The following is a 25889-nucleotide window of genomic DNA, read 5'->3' on the forward strand; positions in this document are numbered from 1 at the left end:
GAGTTCAAAGTTCGAGATACAGCTCCAGGGCAAAACTGTTGTGTAAGAGGGCCTGGTGCACACTAAATCCTTCGGTTAAAAATATCCTATCATTGGTGTAGTGTGGAAATACGAATAGGGATGCAAACTCAGGTTTTGTTCTTGTCACCTGATCGCTGTTTAGTATTACGAGGTCTGTCCCAAATTGACCTAGTGTTGCTTGGGATGTTTTAAAATGGGGCATTAATATAACTAAACTGAATTAAACCGTCCATTCAAGTCATTTCAACTGTTAGAGCAAATTTTTGAAGTCAATTCTAATGTGGTTCCCATGTAGTCTGAAAATGAGATGCTATATCTTAGCTTATCAAAAACATTTCCTCATACAAATAAGTGGAGAAAAAGCATTGACTTTTTTCTAAAAGAAATTTTTGTGTTTCCCATTTAATTAAAAAAAAATATTCTGCATTTCAATTTTCTCCGAAATAATGACTTCATTACTTTAACATTTTGGTAAGGATTATTTACTTTACAGAATTGTACAGTTATTTTTCAAATTTAAGGCAGTAGATACAATTTAATTCAAAGTGTACGGAAACATGATCGAATGATCTAAAAATTTTAAATAAAGAAAATTAAGTGGATTTTAAATAGTAAAAAAAGAACCGGAAAAATTTGGGGAATCTGAAAATTCGAAATATCCTAGAATGAATTATCCTTCAAATTCGAATATCCTTTCAAGTCCATATCCTTTAATCCTTCTTTATTCAAATTATCCTTCAATTTAACTTAACTCCACAAAACGTAGATAAATAAATCCATATTAATAAAATATTCAATATTATTAAGTCACACAATTGAAAATTGAAATGTTAAAAATATTAAAAAAATACATAATCGACCTCTTTTAAGAATATCATAAATAAAGCGAAAAATTTATTTTTTAATCTTTCTCCTAGGAATTTTTTCCCTCTTTGCGCTTCCAGAAATAATACAGAAATAATTTGACTCTGCGTTTGACGGTTGCAGCTATTGACTGTCTGTCAAGATCTCATATTTGATGTCTTTGACACCTTCTTTCGGCGAGTCAATATCTTCGATTGCTTCACCAGCACCTGATGGTGCTTGCATTTCCAAAGATGTGATTCTTGGATTCTGGAATTCTTCTTCGTAGAAAATTCAACAACTGAAATTCGAATTTCTCCCCTGGGGGCAACTTTCAAAACATTATTTGTTATCTTCCCTGACATTTTGTTCCAGTACTTTTTCTTTTAATTTCTAACTTTCTGAACCATCGCTTGGTCAGGAAAATGTGCATGCAAGATTTCTAAGAATTTATATGCAAATATAATATAGTTTGATGCATTCTTCATTCATGCATTGCTTAAAAATAGCAATACATTTTTATTCAGTCAAAAATAATATTAAAATATTCTGATAAGTCATTGTGTCTGTTAAAGCCTCTTATGTCAGAAAACGTAATATTTTACATAAAGCAGTATAATTATTATTCTGTAATAAATTATCGAAACGGTTGAATGTATAGATTTTAATATTTTAAAGCTAAGTTTTCTAATTAATTTTTGAAAATTTCATACTAGATTTCTCAATTCACTCATTATAATATATTATATAATTTGTGAAAATTTCTTACATATTATATATGTAAATAATGGAAAAAATATATCTTGCTTTCTTGGCTGTATTTTTCTTAATAAAAATAAAAGTCATTACAGCTATGCACTCTTTCAGATCTCTATTAATGGAATTAAGTTAAATACAACCAAAATTTGCAAATCATGATTAAGATTAAAGAAAGAAAAATGTGAAATTTCCAAAGTTCGAATATTAACTAAATGTTTAATTAGTTATATTTTAATCGAAATTTCGTTTTTTCTTGCATATTAACATCAAGGGATATTGTTCCAGAAGAAATATTTTCAAATCATTTTAAAATTCAAAACTTCTCTATTTCAACAATACCAGCTTTACCTTTGATCAATGTGTCTCTCAATTTTTATTAATTAAAAAAAATTAATGATAATTTTTATTCATCTTATCACTATTCTTTCAAATGTCTTTAATATTTTAATACATATCTTCTTTTTATTACGATTTTCATTTGTTTCAATGTGTTGATTTAGCACAGTTTCTAAAAGTAGATATAAATCAATAAATTTAAATGAATGCAAGAAAATCTACGTTCTTAAGAGCAAATGAAACGGATTTCGATGACAGCAACAGCTTCAGTTACTTAAAAAAGCATCGGTGGAAATTATTACAAAAAAAATGTACAATAACTTAAACTTAGAAATTTTACTTCTTAAATTATGCCAATTAAAATTTATGCAAATTTATTTCTTTTATTGTTATTTTTTGTAGAAATCTAACACAAGTGCTTTTGAAATAAGAAATTTTACAGCTACTCCTTTCGCCATACAATGTTAAGAGTTTGAGCTAATCTACAACAATTGTTTTCTCTTTCTGTCTTCTTTCTTCTCTTTTATTTCACATTTTTCATTTATTTCAACAAATACATCTTAAATTAGTTATAAAAACTACGTTACAAATGGACAGGACTTTACTCCTATGTAATGACGGCCGTATTTAATAGGTTTATATGAAGTAATTTAAAACTTTATTATGTCACAAAATCATTTTTCAAAATTTAATCAAATCGAAATGAACTGTTAGGCACAGGGAGGTAAAAGAAAAAATAAAATAGTAGACTTGGGAAAGAACAGAAGAGAAATACGAAAAATTGTTTTTATTTGTATAAATCCTGAAGAAATGGGTGTTCCTTTAAAAATGCGTCATCCTTTTTCATCCGAAGTTCGACAGTAAGTACAGTATTTTACATGCCTCACTGCTTTAACTGGATCGAAGTAAGTATAAAATTTTTCCGATTTATTTTCAACCAATTCTTAATATTTTAATGGATTAGGTCTCGAGGCTCTTTGGCGATCATATAGTATGGTGGAAAAGTTGAAATTAGTAATGGAAGATCAACATACATCGTTTGTGGGCTTGGTACGCCAGAATAGAAGGAGAGTTTGAAACGGTCCTCCTCTGAAAGGCTGAAGAATTTTGCTGATTTAAATTAAATCCCATTTGATTAACGGTCCTTTTTGAAACCTGAGGGCTACTTTTGAACAAACGACTTTTTAATTGTGGCCAGTTTAGAACGATACCTTAGCTGGAAGCCCCTTATCCTCGCATAACGGAAGGACGTTTGATCCTTAAAATTTCTATTTTCACCTGACCCTTACATTTTTCTTTGAATAGGGTTTTTAAATTACACTCCCTCAGTTTTGAAAGAAGGAACTGTATTTATGCAGTTGTATTCTTTACTGTCATCGTTCGTTGTCTGATAAGAACTCAAAATTCTAAGATTATGCCTAATAAACTATAATGAATTTTCATTGTTGCATATTGATTTAAATAAACTAAATAAAACGAAAATTGTCCAAAGAATACATGTATGGAAATCCTGTTGATTTGGAGTTTAGCAAATGAAATCCATATTTAATGATTGATAATGAAATGTATGGTTGATTTAAGAAATGAAATCCATGTTTGATTGGAAAATCCATGCTTCTATTCCGGACTTTCACCTCTTCACTATAATGCCTGACTATATTTTTCCTAATGTCACTTTATTTATAATGAACACTTTCGATTTATAAATTCTTATGTCAAGGAGATAAAAAAAGGAACTTCAGATATTAATTCTGAAGACAACTTTCAAGAAATGTTTGCAATTTTATACGTATTTCTATCATTATTTTCATTTTGATTTCTTGCAATCTTAGATATTCAGCGCAATTCTTAGTAAAAATTCATTTAAACAAGCACTTTTCTAAGTCTTAATATACGCAAATAATCATAATAATCTGCATTAGTTAATCTCGATAGCTTAGTGGTGGAATAGAATTAGCAGAAGACACTCTCAGTCAATGATAATTATTGACTAGGAATGCTGGAATAGAAATGTCAATCGAAACTGATATGACCACTCAACCGGAATAAGTATTCTTGGATGATTAGATAAGAATATTGGCGAATTAGTGTTCCTTATCGTTGTAATTAGATAATAACATCTGAGGCTCCAGTTCATAAAGGAACATTCATTCATTCACTTAAAATAATTTCAAAAATAATAGGTCATATTATATAAAATTATAGGTCATATTATATAAAATTATAGGTCATATTATATAAATGTGTGCTTCGGAATTTACAAAATATGCTGCATTGCATTTTTTTTTTTTTTTTTTTGCATATATATTCTGTTTTGAATTTTTCATATGCATGCTTTTTCGACAAAGCCTTTAAAAGCCTAAGTCAGGTTGAGAACATCTGAATTTCGAAAAAGAGAAGATCTGCTTTTGTCGGAAAAGAGAACATCTGCTTTTTCGACAAAGCATTTAAAATCCTAAGTCAGATTGAGAACAACAGAACATATAAGGCTCCAGTTCACGAAGGAACATTCATTTATTCACTTAAAATAATTTCAAAAATAATAGGCCAGATAATATGAAAATTTTCAGATATGTGCTTCGTAATTTACAAAATATGCCGCATTTTTTTTTTGCATATATATTCTGTTTTAAATTTTTCATATGCATGCTTTTTAGACAAAGCATTTAAAAACCTAAGTCAGGTTGATTTTTAGCCAGAATTCTGGAAGTTCAAAATAGAAGTCTAGTAAACAAAATAATGTTAATGTTCCCTACTTTTATTTATTACCTATTATTGTCTACTGAACAGTTTCAGTTAATGGATATTAACATAAAATAATCATGTGGATAATGACAAAAAGTAATCTTTTTATACAAAAATAATTTTGACCATTAATAAAATTTAAATTCTTTAGTATTGAATTGTTTTTCCAGCTAATCAATTAATAATTGAGATCTATACTAGCAAAAAATTAAAACTGCATCAAAATGAATTTGTAGGAGTAAAAATACCCGGCTCTCTTTTTAAACCGTTTTCTTAATTTCAAATTGAGATCTTCGAATCATCGAGATCATCATACTTTAGTCTTAAGAGCACCAGTTCCATGCTTGAAGCTTACTTTTGTCCTGCCGTGTATTGTAGATTATTTCAATAATCCCACGAGCCTACGTTTATGAACAAATATTTGTTAAACATGAATTTTAAACTAGAATTTTCAAAACTAGCTCATTAAAATGAAGAATCGTTTCCTTTGCATCATCATTATAAATTGGGTATTTAAAATATACAGATAAATTTCTGACTAATTAAAATATTAAAGTATGAATAAAATGAAAAATTAGAAGCGGAATTTGCTACCACAGAGATTGAGTCGGCTTAGAGTATGACAATAATAGATAATGACCAACAGAACGCCTTTATTAAACCTGATTTTGATGTCAAAAATATACTTTACCAATCAACATTCCTTAATAATGTAAAGCTACTTAACAGAATTCGGGATTTATTATTTTAATGAACTGGGAAAGAGTATGGGTTGAAACTAAATACAATATTATTGGAAAATATTTTCCGATTATTGGCATTATATACTATTTTTCAAAATTTGATCTCAGTTGATTTTAAACATTAGGCTCTGAGATTAATAGAAGGCAACGACATATTGAGAGTTTTGATAAAATTACAGGTATTATTAATTAAAAAAAAGGAGGTTATAATTAGAAGGCAATTTGTTCTTTGTATTTTTTTGTTTGTTTAGAGATTAAAAAGATCATGTATTTTTTGTATTCATAAATCTTCTTTTTGTTAATTTTGTAAGAAGCATTATGCGATATCGTTACACTAAACTTCATTAGTTTAAACATTCATTTGGGTTATGAGTGATTTTATGGTTCCCTAAATTCCACCTTTCAATGTTCTCCCAATATTTAAATGAAGTAAATATTAGTTAAAGTATACAGAGTATACAGACGTAATATAAAAATTAACTGCGTACTGATTAGTATAATCTATAAATTGATGTCCATTTTATAATCAAAGTAAACTTAATTATAAAATTGTGTTTGATTCATTTTGAAACAACATATTTATTTAAATGAGAATGATCACAGAAAGTAGTTGTTGTTTCTTATGGCACTCTCCACGGACAAGTCCGCTATTCAACGAGAGACAATTTAAGCCTAAGGGGGAGCGCCTCTAGTTTTTATCGTAGAGCCAACTTGGGCCAAGATTACGATTTGACTACTCAGGCAACACTCATTCGCTTACACAACTCCGTTTTACAGAAGGGCACATTCACACATCTCACAGATAGAACAGAACGAAAAACCATACCCAAACCGGGACTCGAACCCAGGACGTCAAGATCATGGGGAAGTGCGCTACCCCTATGCCAGGACGCCGGTATGTTTCCAGAATAGTTCTTAATATAATTTTAATTTCTTTAATAATAATAGTTTAAAAAATAACCCAATGGAAATGAAGAGTAAATAAATTCATAAGTTTAGCATTGCTACCGACAATATTTGCTTCATCTTTGTCTTCATGGGCTGACTACCAAAATGAATACATTAAACGTTTTACAAGAATCAAAACCATCCTTAAATGCTAATGTGAAAGCTTACAAACACAAATGTTTCTTTTTTTGAATGCAACAACAATAAGCATTTATTAAGTAAAATGAGTCTTTAGAGAATAAAGACAAATACGAAGAAGTCATTTGGAAAAAACAAACAAACAAAATAATAATAATTTTATTTGATTCCCCAAGTAATATGGTAATTAATTCTGGATGTTTCTACCCTTTTTTACCAGCCAGCAACTTCTGGATTTTAATCATAAATCCAGCTAATCACTTTAAAAAATTTAGTAAATTCACATTTAAATGGAAAATTATTCATTCGTTTCTATAAAAACAACTATAATTATTCAATTATTCATTTTGACAATCCCTAAAATCTTTTTTTGTATCTTCGTGTGTGTTTCTGTATGAGTTAGGAAGGATTCATTTTAGCTTTAATAATGCAAATACAAAAATCATTTAAAAGTTTAATATATAAATCTTTAAAATGAAGTAATTTTATCCAACGCATGCTTTAGCCATTAAAATATATAAAACGTAAACTATACCACAACATTTCGGTTGAAAGCACATTGAAATATTTATTTATATAAATCTTAGTGAATTTTGAAACACTTTTTTGACATTTAATGATAGTTTTTTTTTCAGATTTTAAACAAATCTAATATATTAATTTCTTTTAAATAATGATTGTATTATTGTTACCAATATTTTAAAAGGACATATATCTTATTAAATCCAATACGCTTCTCAATATAAGAAAGCAATACATCACAAATTTACTATTAATTGTTCACAGCAATTTATTTAATAACTCTTAAATAACTGCAACCTTCTACAAACTTGTACGAAATAGCAAATTGTTATAAAACTCTGGCTATGTTTCTCAAAACCAAGTACAAAACAAAAACAGTGCCCCTTGCTTTAAATTACAAAATACTTTGCTTTTAAAAAGTTTGTTTATGCTGTCTGTGTCTGAACAAATGCAAATTATCAAGAAAGTCATCTGTAACGATTATTAAAAAGCGCAAGCCTTTGATGAGAAATCTTCAAAATTAAATTGAATGTTTCCATGGTGATATGTGCTACACTTTTTTTTTTCGTTTCTAGTTTGTAAACTCGCAACAATTAATTGTCTCTTGCAGAACTTAATTCTTTCAAGTTTCCTACTTGTAATTAGTATTCGGGTTCTTACAGAGTAAGTAATGATGCGTGAAAAACACGAACATTTATGCTGTTTCACATCTCATGCAGTGAAAATTCGTTTATTTTTAGCATTAAATGAGTTCTTTGATCATTATTTTTTGATATTCTTTCAACTGATTTATATGAATAAATGACATTTGCACTCATTTTTCTTAAGACAATTTTATCAAGGATGCATTTTTCTGACATTTCCTTGAAACATTTGCTTTTATTATTTCCAGCAACAAATATTTAAATATCTGAGTGTATTTATGAAATAAAAAATAAAATAAATAGGGATATTTCAACTACTTTACACCGAACAATGTAATTTGAAACAAAAATGTAGTGGGAATTTTATTTATCTATTTTATATTCGAGGGAAATGTTTTTATTTTCTTTTGCATAAAGAATAAAAAGAAGAAATATTGTATTTAATATTGAAATTTGTATTATAGAAAATTAAAAATCGAAATTTCTGCCGAACCTCCACATTTCAGATTTTCCTGAGTCTGAAAAACACAATTATAGAATTATGTCTGTTTGTATGTCTGTCAATATGTTTGCCGTGATTATGAGAAAGTTTTGAGATAGATGGATGGAATTTGGTTTTTATACTAAAATGGTTGATTTCTATCATTTTTTTTAAATGCATTCGAAGGTCTGTTCAACTGGATGAGCACGATAATTTCAAAACTTAAACAAATCATTCCAATTCATCAAATTTATTGAGGAACATTCTTGTATTAGCCTGTATTTTTTGCTTGTATGCAAACATTCTAAAACGCACCAAAGCTTACATTCTAAAATTATTGCATTTTAGCATGTAAATAAAAATGATTGGATCTGAAATGTATGGCCGCTGTAGCCTGGTGGTAAAGTCTCGGCTTCTCAGCCGTAGGGTTTCTGGTTCGAGACCCGATTCCACCGAATAACCGTCGTGTAAGGGAGTATGTTGCACGTTAAATCCCGCTGGTGTGCTGTGGCGTGGAGAGGAGGGTGCCAGCTCAGGTGTTGTCCTCGTAATCTGGCCGCGGTTCAAAATTACGAGATCCGTCCCAAAATAGCCCTAGTGTTGCTTCGCAACGGGTCGTTAATATAACTAAACTAATCTAAAATGTAGATTCTTTTTCTTCTTCTCAATTAGAGTTTTAGCGAAATCTTTCAACTCTTTGACTCTCTATCATTTTGTATTTTCGTATATAAATAAAAAATGATAACTGGATAACACAATGAAATAAATATAATTAGGTATAAGATCTCAGGATAATAATTGTAAATCTGTGTCAAATTTTGATTTTGACAAATAGAAATCGAAAACCTATTCAGTTTTCTTTATCTTACTATGAAGCATAATTCTCATGCACTCAAAATACAAATCTGAATAATCATGGGGTTTATGGCCTTGTCCAAGGTATATAATTTTGTGTGAATTTATAGCTCTTTATCAGTGTATGCAAGAAAGTTTCGAGGTACCTCTATCACTGATCTGAGATAAATTTGTTTCTGAGATTTTATCTAAACTTAAAATTTCTCCAAAAACGGCTCTTCTTTCTCTAAAATAAGGTATTTAATTATTTATTATTTTAATAATGAACTAGCTTTTATTTTACTAAGTCATGCCTTTTTATTCCAAGCTCATTTTTACAAATCAAACAAGGAAAATTATTTTATTGTTATTATTTATTTTTTTAGGATTATTTATTTATTTTTTACAAGGAAAAAAATATTGATTGACAGTTTAAGTAAACTGGATATTCATGTTGAGGAATTAAAAATTGATAAAATCAATGGCAGAATAAAAAGTAAAACTATATAAAGGATTGTAAAAAATAATATTATATAAAATGTCCCATAACCCCATATTTCCTCAAATGCATTTCCTAAATTGACTTTCATTAGCCAACCCCATCATTTACAATAACCAAACTGGAGAACTTTTAGCAAATTCTTCTAACGCGTGTTTCTAAATTGCTTTTAGCCCCATCTAATAAAGTAATAATGTAAGGTGAAAAAAATAACAATGAGACAAAGAAGAAGTGATCAATATTTGGGACATTGAAATACATATATTTTAAGAAACAGTAATAAACCATTTGAAACAAAGATTTTTAAAAGATATATAGAGCGATTTATTATTTTAAGTATTTCGATGATGATTTTCCCCACAAAATACATCAATCCATAATATAATTCAATGCTTTATTGAATAAAGTTAATATATCCGATATTTTTATTTTATTAGAAATGAAATAAAATATGACCTGTGTACTATATATATACCTTTATATACTTTTCTACGTTAAATAATCGCACTTATGAATAAAACACATATGAATAAACTGAGTTGGGGAATATTTCACGTATGCACTTCTCAAAGGAATTATTGGATTTGAAAGAAAATGATTTGATGGAATGTAATTTTTTGGTGGGTGGCAGATGCTACGAATGTCTTATGTACTTGGTTTAGTATTGTGGTACACTTTTCTGTATATTTCCAAACAGGAAATGAGCAATAGCACTTTTGGTATTTTAACAGAAACAGAAATTGTTTACTGAGAATAATAAGTTACTTATTAACTCTGCCAAATTGTTCATTATCAATTATCTCTATAAGACATGGAATCTAGCATATAAAATTTCAAATACCTGCCTTCCCTGTGAGAATCTAAAACCAACGATAATGATGGCCTCAAAATTTTTGCTCACTGTCTAAAAAACGTATTATCATCGTTTCACCGTATGCCGCGGTGGCCTGGTGGTAAGGTTTCGGCTTGTGAGTCATAGGGTTTCAGATTCGAGACCTGATTCACCCGAAGAACCGTCGTATAAGGGGGTCTGTTGCACGTTAAATCCGGCATGCCAAAAGTCCTCCCGCTGGTGTGATGGGGTTTGGAGAGGGGGTGCCAGCTCAGGGGTCGTCCTCGTCATCTAACCAGGGTTCAAAATTACGCGGTCCGTCCCAAAATAGCCCTAGTGTGGCTTTACAACAGGACGTTAATATAACTAAACTAAAATCTCTTTCTCCCGCATAAAAGTTTGGATCTTGGTGATGGGTGTGCGAATCCCTTGTATGGCATAGACGATCATAATTTAAAACATAGATTTTCGCTCAATGATTTCATTTATACTAAATATACTACGCGAATATAAATTTTGGATGCTTTTATTTCAATCAATTGAAACCATAATTTGACGCGAAACCACTGTTGTAATTACAAGATAACATACCGAATTTCATTTATTTTTGTCATTGTTATTATGAGTAATAGTATTTAAATAATGCGAAAAAGTAAACCAACAAACGGCCAACGCTTTAATACATTTAATTAAAAATGTGATAAAAATCTTCATTTTAGAGGCAAATCCTATGCATCAAATTTTATTTTTGTATATGTTTATGTTTTGTGTATATTGAATACATTTTTTATCCAACCATACATAATTACAAACTTCCTCTAAACTGATTTCGTTCAGAATTTGAAAGAAATCTACTAATGTGGTGTAGCATCGATGTATCAAATTTTACTTTTTACCCTCATATTTCCTAACTAGTGGAATGTTTACTATTAATATTCAAAATGAGTAGTTAATCATTGCGCTTTTCAATAGTTACTTTATTCTTGCTATATTCAAAGACTAGTTGCCAATGAGTGTAGTTGACTTCATTCGAAAGCGATGGTCCGTTGCCAAATGTTGCGTTTTAATCATTTTATTGCCTCATAGTAAGAAATTGTTTTCCTTAGAAAATAGTAGTTTCTATCTTTTTTTTTAAAGTAACAATAAGATCTTTTTTGAAGCATTATTTTTTTTTTCGTGTCTTGCAGCAAGTGAAAGAAAAAAACGTTTTTTTTTTATTAGTAACAATAATACTGGAAAAGAAGGCTTTTTATACTATATTTTTATTCAAATGTCTCTTTCTTTTATACCGAAATTTATAAGTGAAGTAATAATGAAAAATTCATAATTTTTTTTCACTAAACATTATTGACGTGGTTAAACTGGCGAGAAGTGGTAAGATTTTAAAATCATAACAGAATTGGTTAATTCTCAGTTGTTATTTCTATCTCCCAAACTATTCACTTAATAATCGTTCATTTTTCTTTTGCTATATTGCTGATGGAATGGCAACAAAAAGTTTTCCAGAAAATAATCTCCCAAAACTAAAAAGGCGATGACAAAAAAAAATCTAATAAAGAAGAAAATTGAAGAAATAATGCTTTCTTCGATTTTGCTACATCATCAATTGACTCACAATAAAATATCTCTCAAAGTGATTTTATTTTACTCTCTTTCTATACTGTCTATGAAAACTATTTTGTTTTTCTTAATATTTAACTTCCATCAGGATTATAGTTACTTAGAAATAAATTTCGTTTGGGATTTTTATAGACATAAAAGCTTTTAAAATTTATTGATCGTAACATATGGATCTGGCACTGTCAATTTAATGGAATACTGACTTAAAAGTGACTAATTTTGGCTATCGACATGTTTTCTTTCTAATCCAATTACTAATATTAAATTTATTCTCGAGTGCTTCTGCTTCTTAATAAATGTTTCAGTCAAAGACTTTTCTGCTTCGGGCAGAAACAATGCATAAATAATGCAGAATTTTATGGTTTATTAAGGATTAATTTCGTCATTTTACTTCATATACTAAGGTGAGTTAGGCATTTAATATATAAAGGGTTTTACAGTTATTAAGTATAAAGTAAGTTAAATATGTAAAATATGTTTTTGGAATTGAAATATATGGGATAAATTTTCAAGTGAAAATGGTGCCACAGACTACAGAGAAACTAAATAATATTTTGTACATCAAATTTGCATTCATTGCAAAAGTGAATAAAAGCAATTTTGAAAAGACATTGCGCATTTTTGATGTTTTATTTTTTAATAATAGATACACAACATAAAGAAAAATGATATTACTGCATGAAACGATAAGATTGCAGTACCAAAACAGCACATATATAAAATATCAGAAAACCAGTTCACATGAGAATTTTGTTTTTGACTGATTAGATATTTGTATCCCAACAAATAAAAGGCTTAAAAATTGAATTACACTTTTAATAATTATAATATTTAGTTATAAATTTGATACCTTGTCTTTCTCTTATTGTTTCAATAATTTTTATCATTTTAAATATAATTAATCTAAGAAAAATGCAATATTCATAATTTTTAAAAATATTATTTATGGGGGAATCAAGCATTAAAATCTCAATTTTATTGAAGTGCTCCCATATTAGTACCCTCTACTACTGGGATACTTTCCAAATATGTATAAAAATCATCCGATATGAGAGTTGGTTTTAGCTTATAGCATGCATAAATTAATGGTGTTGTTCAAGTTACCTCCATTCCGATAACAAGATGAATTACCCATAGTAGAGGTTGCACCATAGCCAGTGATAAGAGCTTCCCCATTGAATATTTGTGGGGAATGACCATATTACTCCATATGGTTGTAGATGAGTCGGAGGTAATTTCCTTATAATTACTCATATTTTATACTTAGATTAATGGGAACTCAAAATCGGGTCAATGGATTTCAAATTTGGAAAGTATTTTCAACCCAGTGTATTTTACATCGAAGCATCAAAATTTGGTATGGACACCTCTATTTCTAAAAAGACTGAATGCAGTAGAAAAAAATGAATCAATTATTAAAGGAAGATATAATATTTTTATTTATTTATTACAATCTAAAATTTATTACTAAGAAATATTATAGCTAACATATTTGGATCGATTTTTTTTGAATTACATGAATTTATTTATGGCTAATTTTTCGGTTGCGTTGAATTCGTAGTGTCGTAAGATGCACTTCGCTGTTCGGTCTTTAGATTCGCTGTCATTTTGGGTTTCTTAATTTCTGTGTTTGGTCGCAATAGCTTTCTTCTGATAAAATCTTCACTTTGAGACTATGAAGATTCATGTTCAAAATATTATTAGTCTAACGCTAAAATTTATATATGGAACGTATACAATTTAATTCTAACGTTAACCGGCGAGCACTATTTCATGGTGTGGTGAACTGGATTGAAGATCACACGGCTAATTCAAAATTCTAGTCCATTCAAAATAAACTTCATGTTGCTTTAAAACAAGCCGTTAATTGAAATAAACTGAGCCGTTAAATGACTTAGCATTTACGCATCCTTTAAAAAGTTTAAGGACTCTGATTATAATTTAAATGAATAAACTGAAACTGGGCACTAGGTGTAAATGGTAACTTCAAGGAAGTGCTATGCATCATATTACGGAATTCTAAGTTTTTTAAACAATACATTGACCGTTAAGTGACAATGCTGAATATTGATAATTCCAGCATTTCGTTGTTGAATCTGTTATCTAAAATACCTATTAGTCATGCCATTTTTATTTAAAGTCAAAATTATTAGGTTTGTAAAAATTAAGATTTCGTTTAAACAACCATGATTTATATTTATTAAAAATATTAAAAGTTTACAATTCGCTTTATTTTTTATAAATAATTTATAAACAAGAAATCCTCCCATATATTTTAATATACCTTAAAGAAATGCATTTCGGACTCAAATACTGACAAGGAAGTAGAAAATAGGGTTTCTGAGAAAGTGTATCATTTTTAATAATGGAGAAACTAAGAATTATGTATATTCGCTAGAAATCATTAAATTCAGAAAATAAATTTAATGATATTATTTTAGTGAAAAGATCAAATTAAAGCGATGAAGAAAAAAAAATATAATGGTACATTTTGAAACGATATAAAGACAGTAAATTACAGAAATTGATTTTGCTACAAAGCTATAAGTGATTGAAGGAATTGAGGATAGTTGAAAAGTTTCATGCCACGTTAGGATATGAAATTGATAAGAATATAAAGTAAAAAAAAAATCAACGAGGAACTCCCAAAAAAAAAAAGAGTTAAATTCGAAAAAACTTATGGAATATAATAACTGATATTTAAAATTTTGAAATTTATGAAAAAAATATTTTGTGTGTGTATTATACTATTTATACAATTCTATCTGAGCCGCGAAATATTTCAGAAATAAAAAAAGAATAGATTTAAATATTTTCCATTTATTAGACAATATTAAAATATTTTTATAGGAATATTTTTAAAAAACTAAATGCATAGTTATTGGGAAACAATCTTCGCAGGATCTGATATTTACATACTGATTATGAATGTTTTTTTTGTAGTTTTTTCTGAACTTAGACAAAAAAAATTGAAATTACTCGATGCTTGATAGCTATGTTATTTATTTTTCAACTAAATTTTTAAAGTTTTCCTTGATTAAACTACGAAATATTCACTATAAAATTATTTATTAAAATTTAGAAAAAAAAAAAAAAAACGATCCGATCAGCTGTTAAAAACACCATTTCCATAAAACTAAGCAGCAAAGGCCAAACTCTCCTACTTACATATGAAAAAACTTTATCCGGGCATGAAATGTTGTAAGAAAACACTTGCATGCTAATTTGAAGTCTGTTATTAAATTAATTCTTACCTTCTCTCTAAGAATCTAAGCATGTATACGACAAAAAAAAAAACTATTCTGAATTCCCTGAGAAGCCCCCATATTAGCATAGGAAGAAGGAATTTAATGAGTTCATGTTCTTCATCTATTCTGAATATAAAGAAACACTCCGACCTAATGAAATGTGAATTAGTGTTTCTTTTAGATTACTTTATTCAAAGTTACGTTGGAATAAAAAATAATTCCAGAGTTATTTTGAGGTGGAAAATGTGAAACTAAACTTGGATTGAATGTGACGCAAAATATTAGTTTGACTTTTCCTTCGTTCCTGTGTTAATATTAATATCGGAGAAAAGAATTAAACTTAAGAATAATAAAATACGATATAATAAAGAGAAAATTTATAGCGGAAAAGACGAAAGAGTTTCATTTGTGGTTAAATTATTTCTCTTTTTAATTTTTTTTTCTGCTTTCACATTTCAAATTTCTAAAGTTCTTTATATGTAAAAAACCAATTGTATAAAATTATTATGTTAATGAAAAAACACATTATTGTATAATATTTGCATTAATCTCAATCCAAATCTTTTTTAATACATACTGTAGTTAATAATAACGTTTACTTACGGTAGTTAATACTTATATATATTTCAAAAATTATCACAAATCAATAACGTTTATTTCTAATATTCATTTTTGCAATTATGTAATATTATTTTTGCTACATCTTTCAATGACAAAACAAGTCACATATATGTAGCAAATATTTCAAATAATATGTGCTTCTAGTACATAACATATCGAATAACATTCGTTTTAAGTAAAAATTGCATTTTACACTATACATAACTATTATATTAAACCCAGCTTATTTGTTGAGAATATCTATTTCATCTAAATATATTGAATTATTTTTCCAATTACTGTTAATTCTGAAAAGCTCTAATTAGTTAACCAAAACAATTTATGCATGAAAATTATCTTTTAAAGTTGGGAGATAAATAATTTTATAAATGAATCTCTATGAACTAAAAAGTTATAGCATTTTACTCTTTAAGTGGACCGCAACAAATTTTTAATAAATTTATAATATTTTATGCTGATGCTGAAAAGTTTTTTTTGGGAAAGTCCAATAAAAATTATAACCTTATGATCTCTAATCTTTCTATCCTTTAGGCATATGAGAACAGAGAAGATTTTTTTTCAAAAATTTAATTAAATGATTTCATTTCTATTCTCTACCGACAAAATTAGATATTTATATTTTATGTAACACTTGAAATGAACAAGTTAACAATACAACTGTTTTTTTCAGCATATTGTAATCAGTACCGTAAAGTTATTTAATATAATAATGCAGTATTCATAATAATCAGCACCATAGGAAATCTAATAAAAATAATCTTTTACAAAAAAAAAATCCCGCAAATATATATATTTTGGTGGATAAAGGACAAGTCTACATGATGTTTTTATTTACATTTTCACTTTTGTATAATATATTAATATAACATAGAATAAAACAAATTTTTAAGAAATTGTACAGCTTATTCATTTTTGTTTAACTAGCTCGATACAAATTCGTTGATATAAATTTTAAATCCATTGAAGTTGATTGTTCTTCAATGCGCGTAAACTTCTTGACTATGATAGTCTCCTCGCTGAGTAACAACATTTACAGATCATACCCAACTTTTATCGGGAACCGGGAGATTAAATTTACAGAGTAAAAAAGTTATCTACCATGAAAGCGAAGCACAACATAAGTACCGCCTATGTTCCATTGTATCTTATATAATACTTATGAAAAAGAAGTATTTGCTATATATATATTTCGTAGGATTAAGTTCAAGGCTATGTGATGTGTTTATTTACATTTTCGTTTTTGTCTAATATATTCATATAAAGTAAACGGTAGCACATATTTAAAAAATAGCACATCTGATCCACATGTGTTTAACAATTCAATACAAATTCATGAATATAAATTTTAAACCCAATTAAATTGAATGTTCTTGAATACGCTTAAACTTTCTGACTATGGCAATCCCCCCTCATATGGTTGTTTATTTTTAGATCACGTTATTTAGAGAAGAGCACTCGCTTCAATGTAATAACATACTTAAAATTCACATACCATTGTTTTAAAATGATTTTTTTTCTTCCGCATATTTTGGAATAATTTTAGGTAAAGTTACTTTTTAAATATTTTATGTATTGTTATATGTATTTTTTATTATATGTATAACAAATATCCGTACACATTGTAAGACTTTTTCGGTGTTTAATTCTTTTGTGCAGATAACTTGTACGAGGTTTGAAGTTTAATTTGTTTTTTTTAATTCAATTATCATAATATTATATGAATCACTGAATATTTTGTGATGAGTATAATGAATAATTTTGAGAACTTAATGTATATTTGGATTATTGAACATACGAATTCCAAAGGTTTATGTAATCAAAATGCTGTTACATATATTTAATGCTGTAAAATAAACTATGCGCAAAAATAATAGATATATAAAAATGCATTCCTCCTGAAAAAAGTGCATATTGATATAAATATGAATATATTATAAAATATATTTATATCAATACGTACATAATAATATATATATTGATATCAACATACTTCTGATATAAATTGTAAACTGAAAGTTGTGTATTTTTTTTCTGCCATAACAGACTTTTTACCATGCAGCGAGATTTAAGGATATATGTCAAGCAACAACGTGTAAAAGACTTCATTTCAATTAATAATAAATTAAAATTAAAACAGTTATTTAGCGTTACATATTTGCATTTAAACGAACCATCTCTTCTCCTTTAGCTCAAAAATATTTTTCAATCTTGTTGATTGAAGCAAATGTTCTTTTAACATATTGATAAAAAATTGTGTTTTAGATAACTAATAAAAATCACCCTTAATTCAAAAAAGAGAAAACATTGTGCATGTTCGAAGATAAATGTGTCAATTAAATTATTTTGTTTAAAAACATTTGAAAGCAGGCAGCCTTATTTTCCTACAATCTTTTTTAAATATTTAGTTATTAAAACTTTTTTAAACCGTTATGAAGTAAGAAGTTATTTTCTCTTAAACAATGATCATATGTTTAAATAATGACAATTTTTCTCTATCTAAACAATGGCCATATATTTAAATAATGACAATTTTTCTCTATTTAAACAATCGCCATATATTTAAATAATAACAATTTTTCTCTATTTAAACAGTGACCATATATTTAAATAATGACCATTTTTCTCTATTTAAACAATGACCATATATTTAAATAATGACCATTTTCTTTCTTGAATAATATTAATAAACGATTTATTATTTTTTTTAAATCGTAGTTTATAATCAAAATTATAAAAGACAAAATATTATTATCACCTTGAAAGAAAATAACACTGAACCTAAATATGAGAAATTCTAATAATTCAAAGGCAATTCGTAACTAGTTATTTCTCTATTTAAAAATGTAATAGTCATTTGTTTTTTAAAATAATCATTTGCAATTAACATTATAAAAGACAAATTCATTTATTAGTGCTTGAAAGAAAATAACAATGTGTACATAAGAAAAATTCTAGTAATTCAAAGACATTACATAATAAATATTTTTACTGATTATCGTAATATTTTGAAGATAGATATAAAGAGTAATAAATAAAAAAAACTCACCTTTTCCCAGAGCAGTAAGAACAAAAACAGTTAAAAGTATAATTCTCTTAAATGCCATTATGGAGAATTCAGGTTGAAAATCACAATATTTATACTATTAGTTGTTCTTCCTGTTTTGTTTCACTTAATATCTCTGTAGCACAAATGAGTATAAATTCCTTTGGACCAGAGAGGTGTTTTTTTAATAACAATGAGAAAGTTTGATTTTCCTTTTTTAATTCGTGTTCATAAAGTTACTATTGTTATAAGAGCACGATAGTACAGGAATAGTTTTAGGATTTTTCGTATTCAATATTTTATAAATGCATGGAATACAAAATCCAGTTTTGCTTGTGGTTTCTGAAAAATTCAATATGTACTTTTTTAGAATTTTTAATGATTTATCTATTCAAGAAACTGTGAAACTCTTGTCAAAATTATTCTTTTGTCTCATCAAATGAAAGTAAATATGTTCGTAAATTTTCTAAGAGTAAAAATATATCTAAAAGCTCAAAACATGCATTTGTTTTAGAGATTTTTTTTATGCAAAAATTTGTTTGTCTGTTTAGGTCATCTTTTTTAAATTTCTCTCAGTTATCTTCACATAAAACTAAAAAACAACTGCACTTTGAGAAACTTCCAAATCAAAGCACTGTCACACAATATTACAAAAAGAGTCTCTCAATTTATTTCCTAAACCTTATCAAACTTGCTGCTACAACAGTTTACTAGCACCCCTTGAAGACAATCCCATTTTGTCATATTTACATTCGCGCTAAAACAATTGAAAAGTTGTATTTAAAGAGTAAACGAATAAGAACAGTTTTTCAGAATCCCTCGTGCTGGTTTCTGCAGATTTTCGCACACTTCTATAAATACCAAAAACCCGTGGCTTTTATTTAAAGCAATCGATGGGGCCCATAGAAAACTTTTTCCTCTCATTCAGCGCAACGGAACAAACTGGTGTCGGCCGAAGATTTCACTCAACTGTGTTGTGATCCCGACTCCTGCTTCACCGTCCGAGTTCACGGATTTTCGATGCGTGGACCAGCCCTGCGCACTTCGGTAGTCGTAGATAGTAGTTTTCATCTGGTGACGTCACCTGATGTCGTCGTGACATCTATCGGTCGAGGCGTGAACCATGTGAGAGAAATCTGTAAGGAAAAAAAATTTCGAGTTGTGCTGGGAAACGTATTGAAGGCGAGAATGCTTGAAGTCTGCGTGGCAGTGTCAATTGCGGCACAAGGCGCGTTTTTTAATTCCTGATTCTTTTGAAATAATTTTTATGACAATTTTTAACTGTTTTTAAACATTTTTTTGCCTTGAAAGTTATTTATTTGCTAAGTGCCCTTACTAAGAGTAAATATTTCCTATTTATCGTAACAATTATGGAACAATTTTTCGCATGTTAAATTGCATTTCAAAATAGATCCTAAGATTTTAATTATTGAATTATTTTTCAGTTTTATCTGGATAACTTAAGAATACATTTGTAATGCTATAATTATTTTAAGAGTATTTATATTACTTGATATAAAAAGATATAAATAATATACATTTTACTTTCCTAAATAGTTTAATTATAATTTATATAAAATACTATGTCACATTCCTTTTTATTTATTCTTATAATTTAATTTTTTTTCCCTGCATTAGGAATATTGCATTAGGAAAGTCTTATTCTTTACGTTAAGATAAATATTACAGTTTGCGTTTACCCTTCTTAGTGTGATCATAATTATAAAAAATAAAGTTTGCATTTATAATAAAATCAAGAATAAATTATTCTTGTTTCAAAAACTGAAATCCCTTCACACTTAAGTTGTCTGTTAGATTGTAAATCCAATTTTGATTTCGTTGTTGTAGCAAGTTATTTTAGAGAAAGAGATGACAATGTAGATACTGTCCGTGCCATCAAAAAACAGTTTAAAACTAAGACTTAAGTCTCCTAATAAGCATTCAGTTATTTAAAAGGTGACTTTCATATACTTAAATTAGAATAATTTTAAAATATTGCGATTAAATTGAAAATTTTGATTATTTATTCATAATTACATTTTTCATTTTAACATACAATACATCGACGTTATAAAGAAAAAGTTAGTCCTAAACTAACGCATACACATTCACAAGAAGAAAGGCTTTAAGGCTGGTGAAAAAATATGAAGACGTTCCAAAAGTAATCATAAAGTTGATCTGTTGATTTTTATACTACTCTGTCTGGGATGCATTGGAATACTCAATATAAAATTTTTATATTATTCGGTGTGAATACTTTGCATTCTTCATTGAATGGCATTCGAAGTTCCTTTGGATAATATTTAATTACGAAAAAAAAAACGATTTATTGATATATGATTTAAAAATAATGTATAATTTAATATAATTATAATAAAATATATAATTTAAAATGTAATAAATTAGGAAATGGTGTAGCATTATATATAATGTAAATATTAAATACTTTATGATTAGAGATCATTTCTACTCAAAAATGCATATAATTTGAGGAAAGGATGGAATTTCAATTATACTTTAAAAGAATTAGTAATAATTTTTTTCTATTTAATGCTCTGGAGAATTGATATTGTGATTGAGACTACAAAATAAACCAAAATGCAATATATCATCGAACCAATTTTTCTCAAATATTCATTTAATGAATACCCCGATTAATCTTATATTAAATATTATTTTTAATTTTAAATTTTTAATACATACATACATTTATTTTTGGATTATTGTGTTTATATATATACGGATTGATAGATTTTTGTCCAGATTTTCAAACAAATCTTCAAACTTAATGTTAAGACTAAAAGCATAATTTCACAGATCTAGCTCAAAATAATTTTGATTTATCAAGTTTACAGATGGATACATGTAATTCCGGAAATGTTCTTTTTAGATTTCTTACTAGTTTCAGTTTACAAAAATTTAACTTAATCTGAAACCTGGAAGTTCTCAAATTTATCAGGTGGAATTTTTCGACGAGTACAATATTTTTCCTTTACATATTTCGCAGGCGGAGAAAGTTAAAAAGGGGAGTTAATCCAATAAATGTACCACTGAAACTAAATGAATGGCTTATAAAATGTTACTAAAAAATAATAAATAAGAAAACTAGGAAGTTTTTTCTTATAATTCTCTCCCCAAAAAAGGAGTTTTGGGTTATTAATTCAAATTACTAATTCAATTTATGTCTTTTCAGTAATCATACACCTTAAGAAATTTCGATATTTAAGAAAAATAATTTTTTCTGCTACTGAATAGAAGGACACTTTAATGATAAAAATACTTTATTTTATCCGCTTAAAACCTAATGGAGACTTAAATTTCACAAATGTTTTATAAGCCAGTTTGTGAGCAAAAACTATATCAATCAAAACTACCATAAAATATATATGTATGTGGGAGAAATTTAAAAAAAAAATATATCATTCATTCATTCATTCAATTCTGAATGCCATTTCTTAAACAAGGTACACAGTTTAATGTCATAATGTCTTTAATCGAATTTCTTTTGATGATAACATTTGTGAAGAAACACTCAGAAGTTGAAGTTAGATGTTTAGATAGAAAAATTAGTTTTTCTTATAAAACAAATATTTAAAAAAAACGAAGGATAAAGCTGAGAGAAATATCCTGAAAAATAAAGAAACTGAAAATAGATAATCAACTTTTTGAGTGCATTTTTATGCTGCTGTTATTCGTATATTTTTTTATGTAATGAATTCTTTATAAACAAGAGTAAACAAATTGGAAATGGTAAGGTTGGAATACCTATTGAAACATTTTTCAATTTCATTCTAAAGTGAATTTTTTGCAAGAGATCTGTTTGAATACATCTGAAAGAAAAAAAATGGATGTACAATTCATTTTAAGATAAACATCAAAGAAAACCATGATTTAATTTCTTTTATACAAGGAAAGCGCTTTGACTGCTGAAGATTTAAATACGTAGATAAAACTAACAACACTTCAAAGATTTTTTTTTCAGAAACCGATTAAAGAACTCCATACTTATCAACAAAGATAATTATACAGTTTATCCATACATATTTTATGTGTATAGCGAAAACGATCGTAATTAAGAAAATTTCACTTCAGTATTATTAGTAAAAAAAATAGGAAATATTTTTAATCATCATTTAAATATCCGATTATGAAATGTCGTAAATGGATCAAAATAGCTTTAAGTAGTAAAAAAAAAGTTAATGAGTATCTATTATTATACAAAAAATTATTTCAAAACTATTTTTTTTTTAATATTTAGATTGTTATTCTATTTTATTACTCATTCAGAAATTTGATGAAAACAAGGTTTTTCTTTATGTTAGTAAAATACAACGATTGATTTATACCCTCATACGCAATCCTTCAAATTTAATTTTGAAACTTCAAATATTGAAAATAATAGCAAAGAGTAATAAAAAATAGCAAATAATAATAAAGAAATAGCAAAGAATATGGAAGAATAGCAAAGGATAATAAAGAATAGCGAAGATTATGGAAGAATTGCAAAGATTAATAAAGAATAGCAAAGAATAAGGAAGAATAACAAATGATAAGAAATAATAGCAAAGAATAATAAATAATAGAAAAGAATAATAATATCAAGAATAATAAAGGAAATATTGACAAAAAATTAGCAGCAATAAAATTGTGCATTTGGTAAGAACAATATAAATTGTTGTTTTTTAATGCACAATAATATAAATTTTTGTGTAATACTACTACATTTTCAGCCAATTTGTTAAAAAAAAAAAAAAAAAAAAAAAGTAAAAAAACCCCATTAGAATAATAACGAATTCATTTCTGATATTTTTGTTCCCTCTTTTCAAATTTAGATTAGTTTATTTTTTTAATAAAAGATTTAAACAGTTATGTATAAGCAAAGTTTAGTTATATATCTCATATAACATTCAGAAAAATAAATTGAAATGGCATTCATTAAAGAATGGGGCTTCGAAAATTAATCAGTTTGTAAAGAATGCTTGGAAATTTTGTTAGATTTTACAAAATTTTTATCATTCGTTTTGGATATTATTACATCCAATCTATTCAAGGCCATGTTGCATAATTATCACTTTTCAATAAAACAAATATGTAAATTTTATTTTAATGAAAAAATAAGTATTTTTGTCATGCTTAAATATATACTTGAAGAGCACAAGTATGACTGCGTCGACAGAACGCAAGTCATTATTTGGGTAATGCTGTCTTTCTTGACTTTTTCTTTGCATGCAGCATTCTTCTTGTCGTCATTTTATTTCAACACATTAAAAACCATCTGATGCTTAAAGACAGGAAAAATACTAAAAGAACTGTTATAAGATATAATCTCAAGTTTACAATAGCTTTTCCTTTTGGGAATGTCTATGTACAAAAGTCGATCATGATTTTCCGCATTTTCTTCATTTGGTAGCGTAATGGAATTGTTTTTATAATTAAATATTATTCTGATTTTGGTATTTGTTAATTGACATATCATTGCGCTTTGTGTCTATAGGAATTGAATGCATGAATTACTGGTTGGTACAAAAATGGTGTCGGGTCAGCTACCTTTACAGATGAAAATACTTGTATCCTACTGGAAAGTTGTACCGTGGTCGGTGATAGCCCTTACAACACAATCACAGTTTCTCTTACGCTGAATGCCATTTCCATCGCTCAGAAAATTTTGTGTGTATCAAGACGGTTTGGCGTAGTGGTTTGCGATCTACCCAACAAATGAAATTTTACTGTAATATAAAAAAGATTTATTTCTATTTTTAGATGGATTTGGATTTCTTTCTTTTATTCTGTCTATCAATCATGAAAAGAGCTAGTCGTTAATCTATCGTAACATTTTCATTAAATTTTCTGAGCCGGAGAAATGCTATCTGTGGCTGTTCTTTCTCGATGAATTGATTTTATCATCAATGTGAAGGGTTCGAATTAATTTATTTTTATCATTTCTACTTGAATTATTAATATGCAGTGCAACAATTTTAGAAAAAACTGTATCAAATTATATTGACCTAATGATATATTAATAGAAAACATACAAATAAGAGAAAATCTTTTTTTAAAGTATTAACACAGTATTCTTACTTATCATAAAATATAAAATAGACAGATAACGTTGTTTTGCATAAATAGTTCAAATCCATTTCGGGACAAATAGATGTGAATAGTAGAGCTAAACGTGTATTTATTTTCAGCCTACATTGATTGATATTTTTGTTGTTCAAGCCTACTTGTAAAGATTCCCATGCAAAGAATATAGCAAAATATAAAGCATTATTGTGTTAATGGACTTTGTACTTTATTTTAAACTAATATTAACTAATTACACAATTTATCTATTACGAAAAGGAATTATAGTTCGTTAATTATTTATTTTTAAGAAAGTACTTTATTTTTCTATTTTACACGTTTTTAAAGATGGGATTTATTATCTGATTTCATAATCATTTCCTGATAAGTAAATGAAAAATGAGCACACAAAATACTCTTTAGTTTCTAAGTTCAAATTTAGAAACTAAAGAGTTAATAAGCAAAAAATATTTCAATATTTTAAAATTTTCAGATCTTAATTATTAATTAGCATTTTTTATGACCAAGTATTTAACTATAAAATATTAATTTTTAATATAAAAATAAGCACTATTGTATATTCTTGCCATATTGTGTATTATATCATATTGTATTAATATTGCATATTAATAAGCATTATTACATAGTACATTATCATTTAATTATAGATTTTATGAAATATATAATCAAACATTTAATTATAAAAAGTTAATTTTTGTAAGGAAATTTTGTATTTGTTGCAATTTTGTAAAGAAAAATAAGCATTATTGCATATTCTAATCATATTGCATATTGTATTACATATCATATTGTATTAATATTGCATATTAATAAGCATTATTACATAATACATTATCATTTAATTATAGATTTTATGAAATATATAATCAAGCATTTAATTATAAAAAGTTAATTTTTGTAAGGAAATTTTGTATTTGTTGCAATTTTG

The 25889-nt window shown here is 27.2% G+C and overlaps 1 protein-coding gene across 1 annotated transcript in view; it reads right to left on the bottom strand.

The window, feature by feature from the left end:
- The window catches only part of LOC129968147 (nephrin-like), a 494644-nt gene extending 475405 nt beyond the window's left edge, over window positions 1-19239 (bottom strand). The window contains exon 1 of the mRNA XM_056081964.1: window positions 18881-19239. Within this exon, the coding sequence (XP_055937939.1) occupies window positions 18881-18938 (58 nt within the window). The 5' untranslated portion in view covers window positions 18939-19239. The remainder of the gene's footprint in view (window positions 1-18880) is intronic.
- Between the last annotated feature and the right edge of the window lie 6650 nt (window positions 19240-25889).

The sequence above is a fragment of the Argiope bruennichi genome, chromosome 5 (assembly GCF_947563725.1).
Source record: "Argiope bruennichi chromosome 5, qqArgBrue1.1, whole genome shotgun sequence".
NCBI lineage: Eukaryota > Metazoa > Arthropoda > Arachnida > Araneae > Araneidae > Argiope > Argiope bruennichi.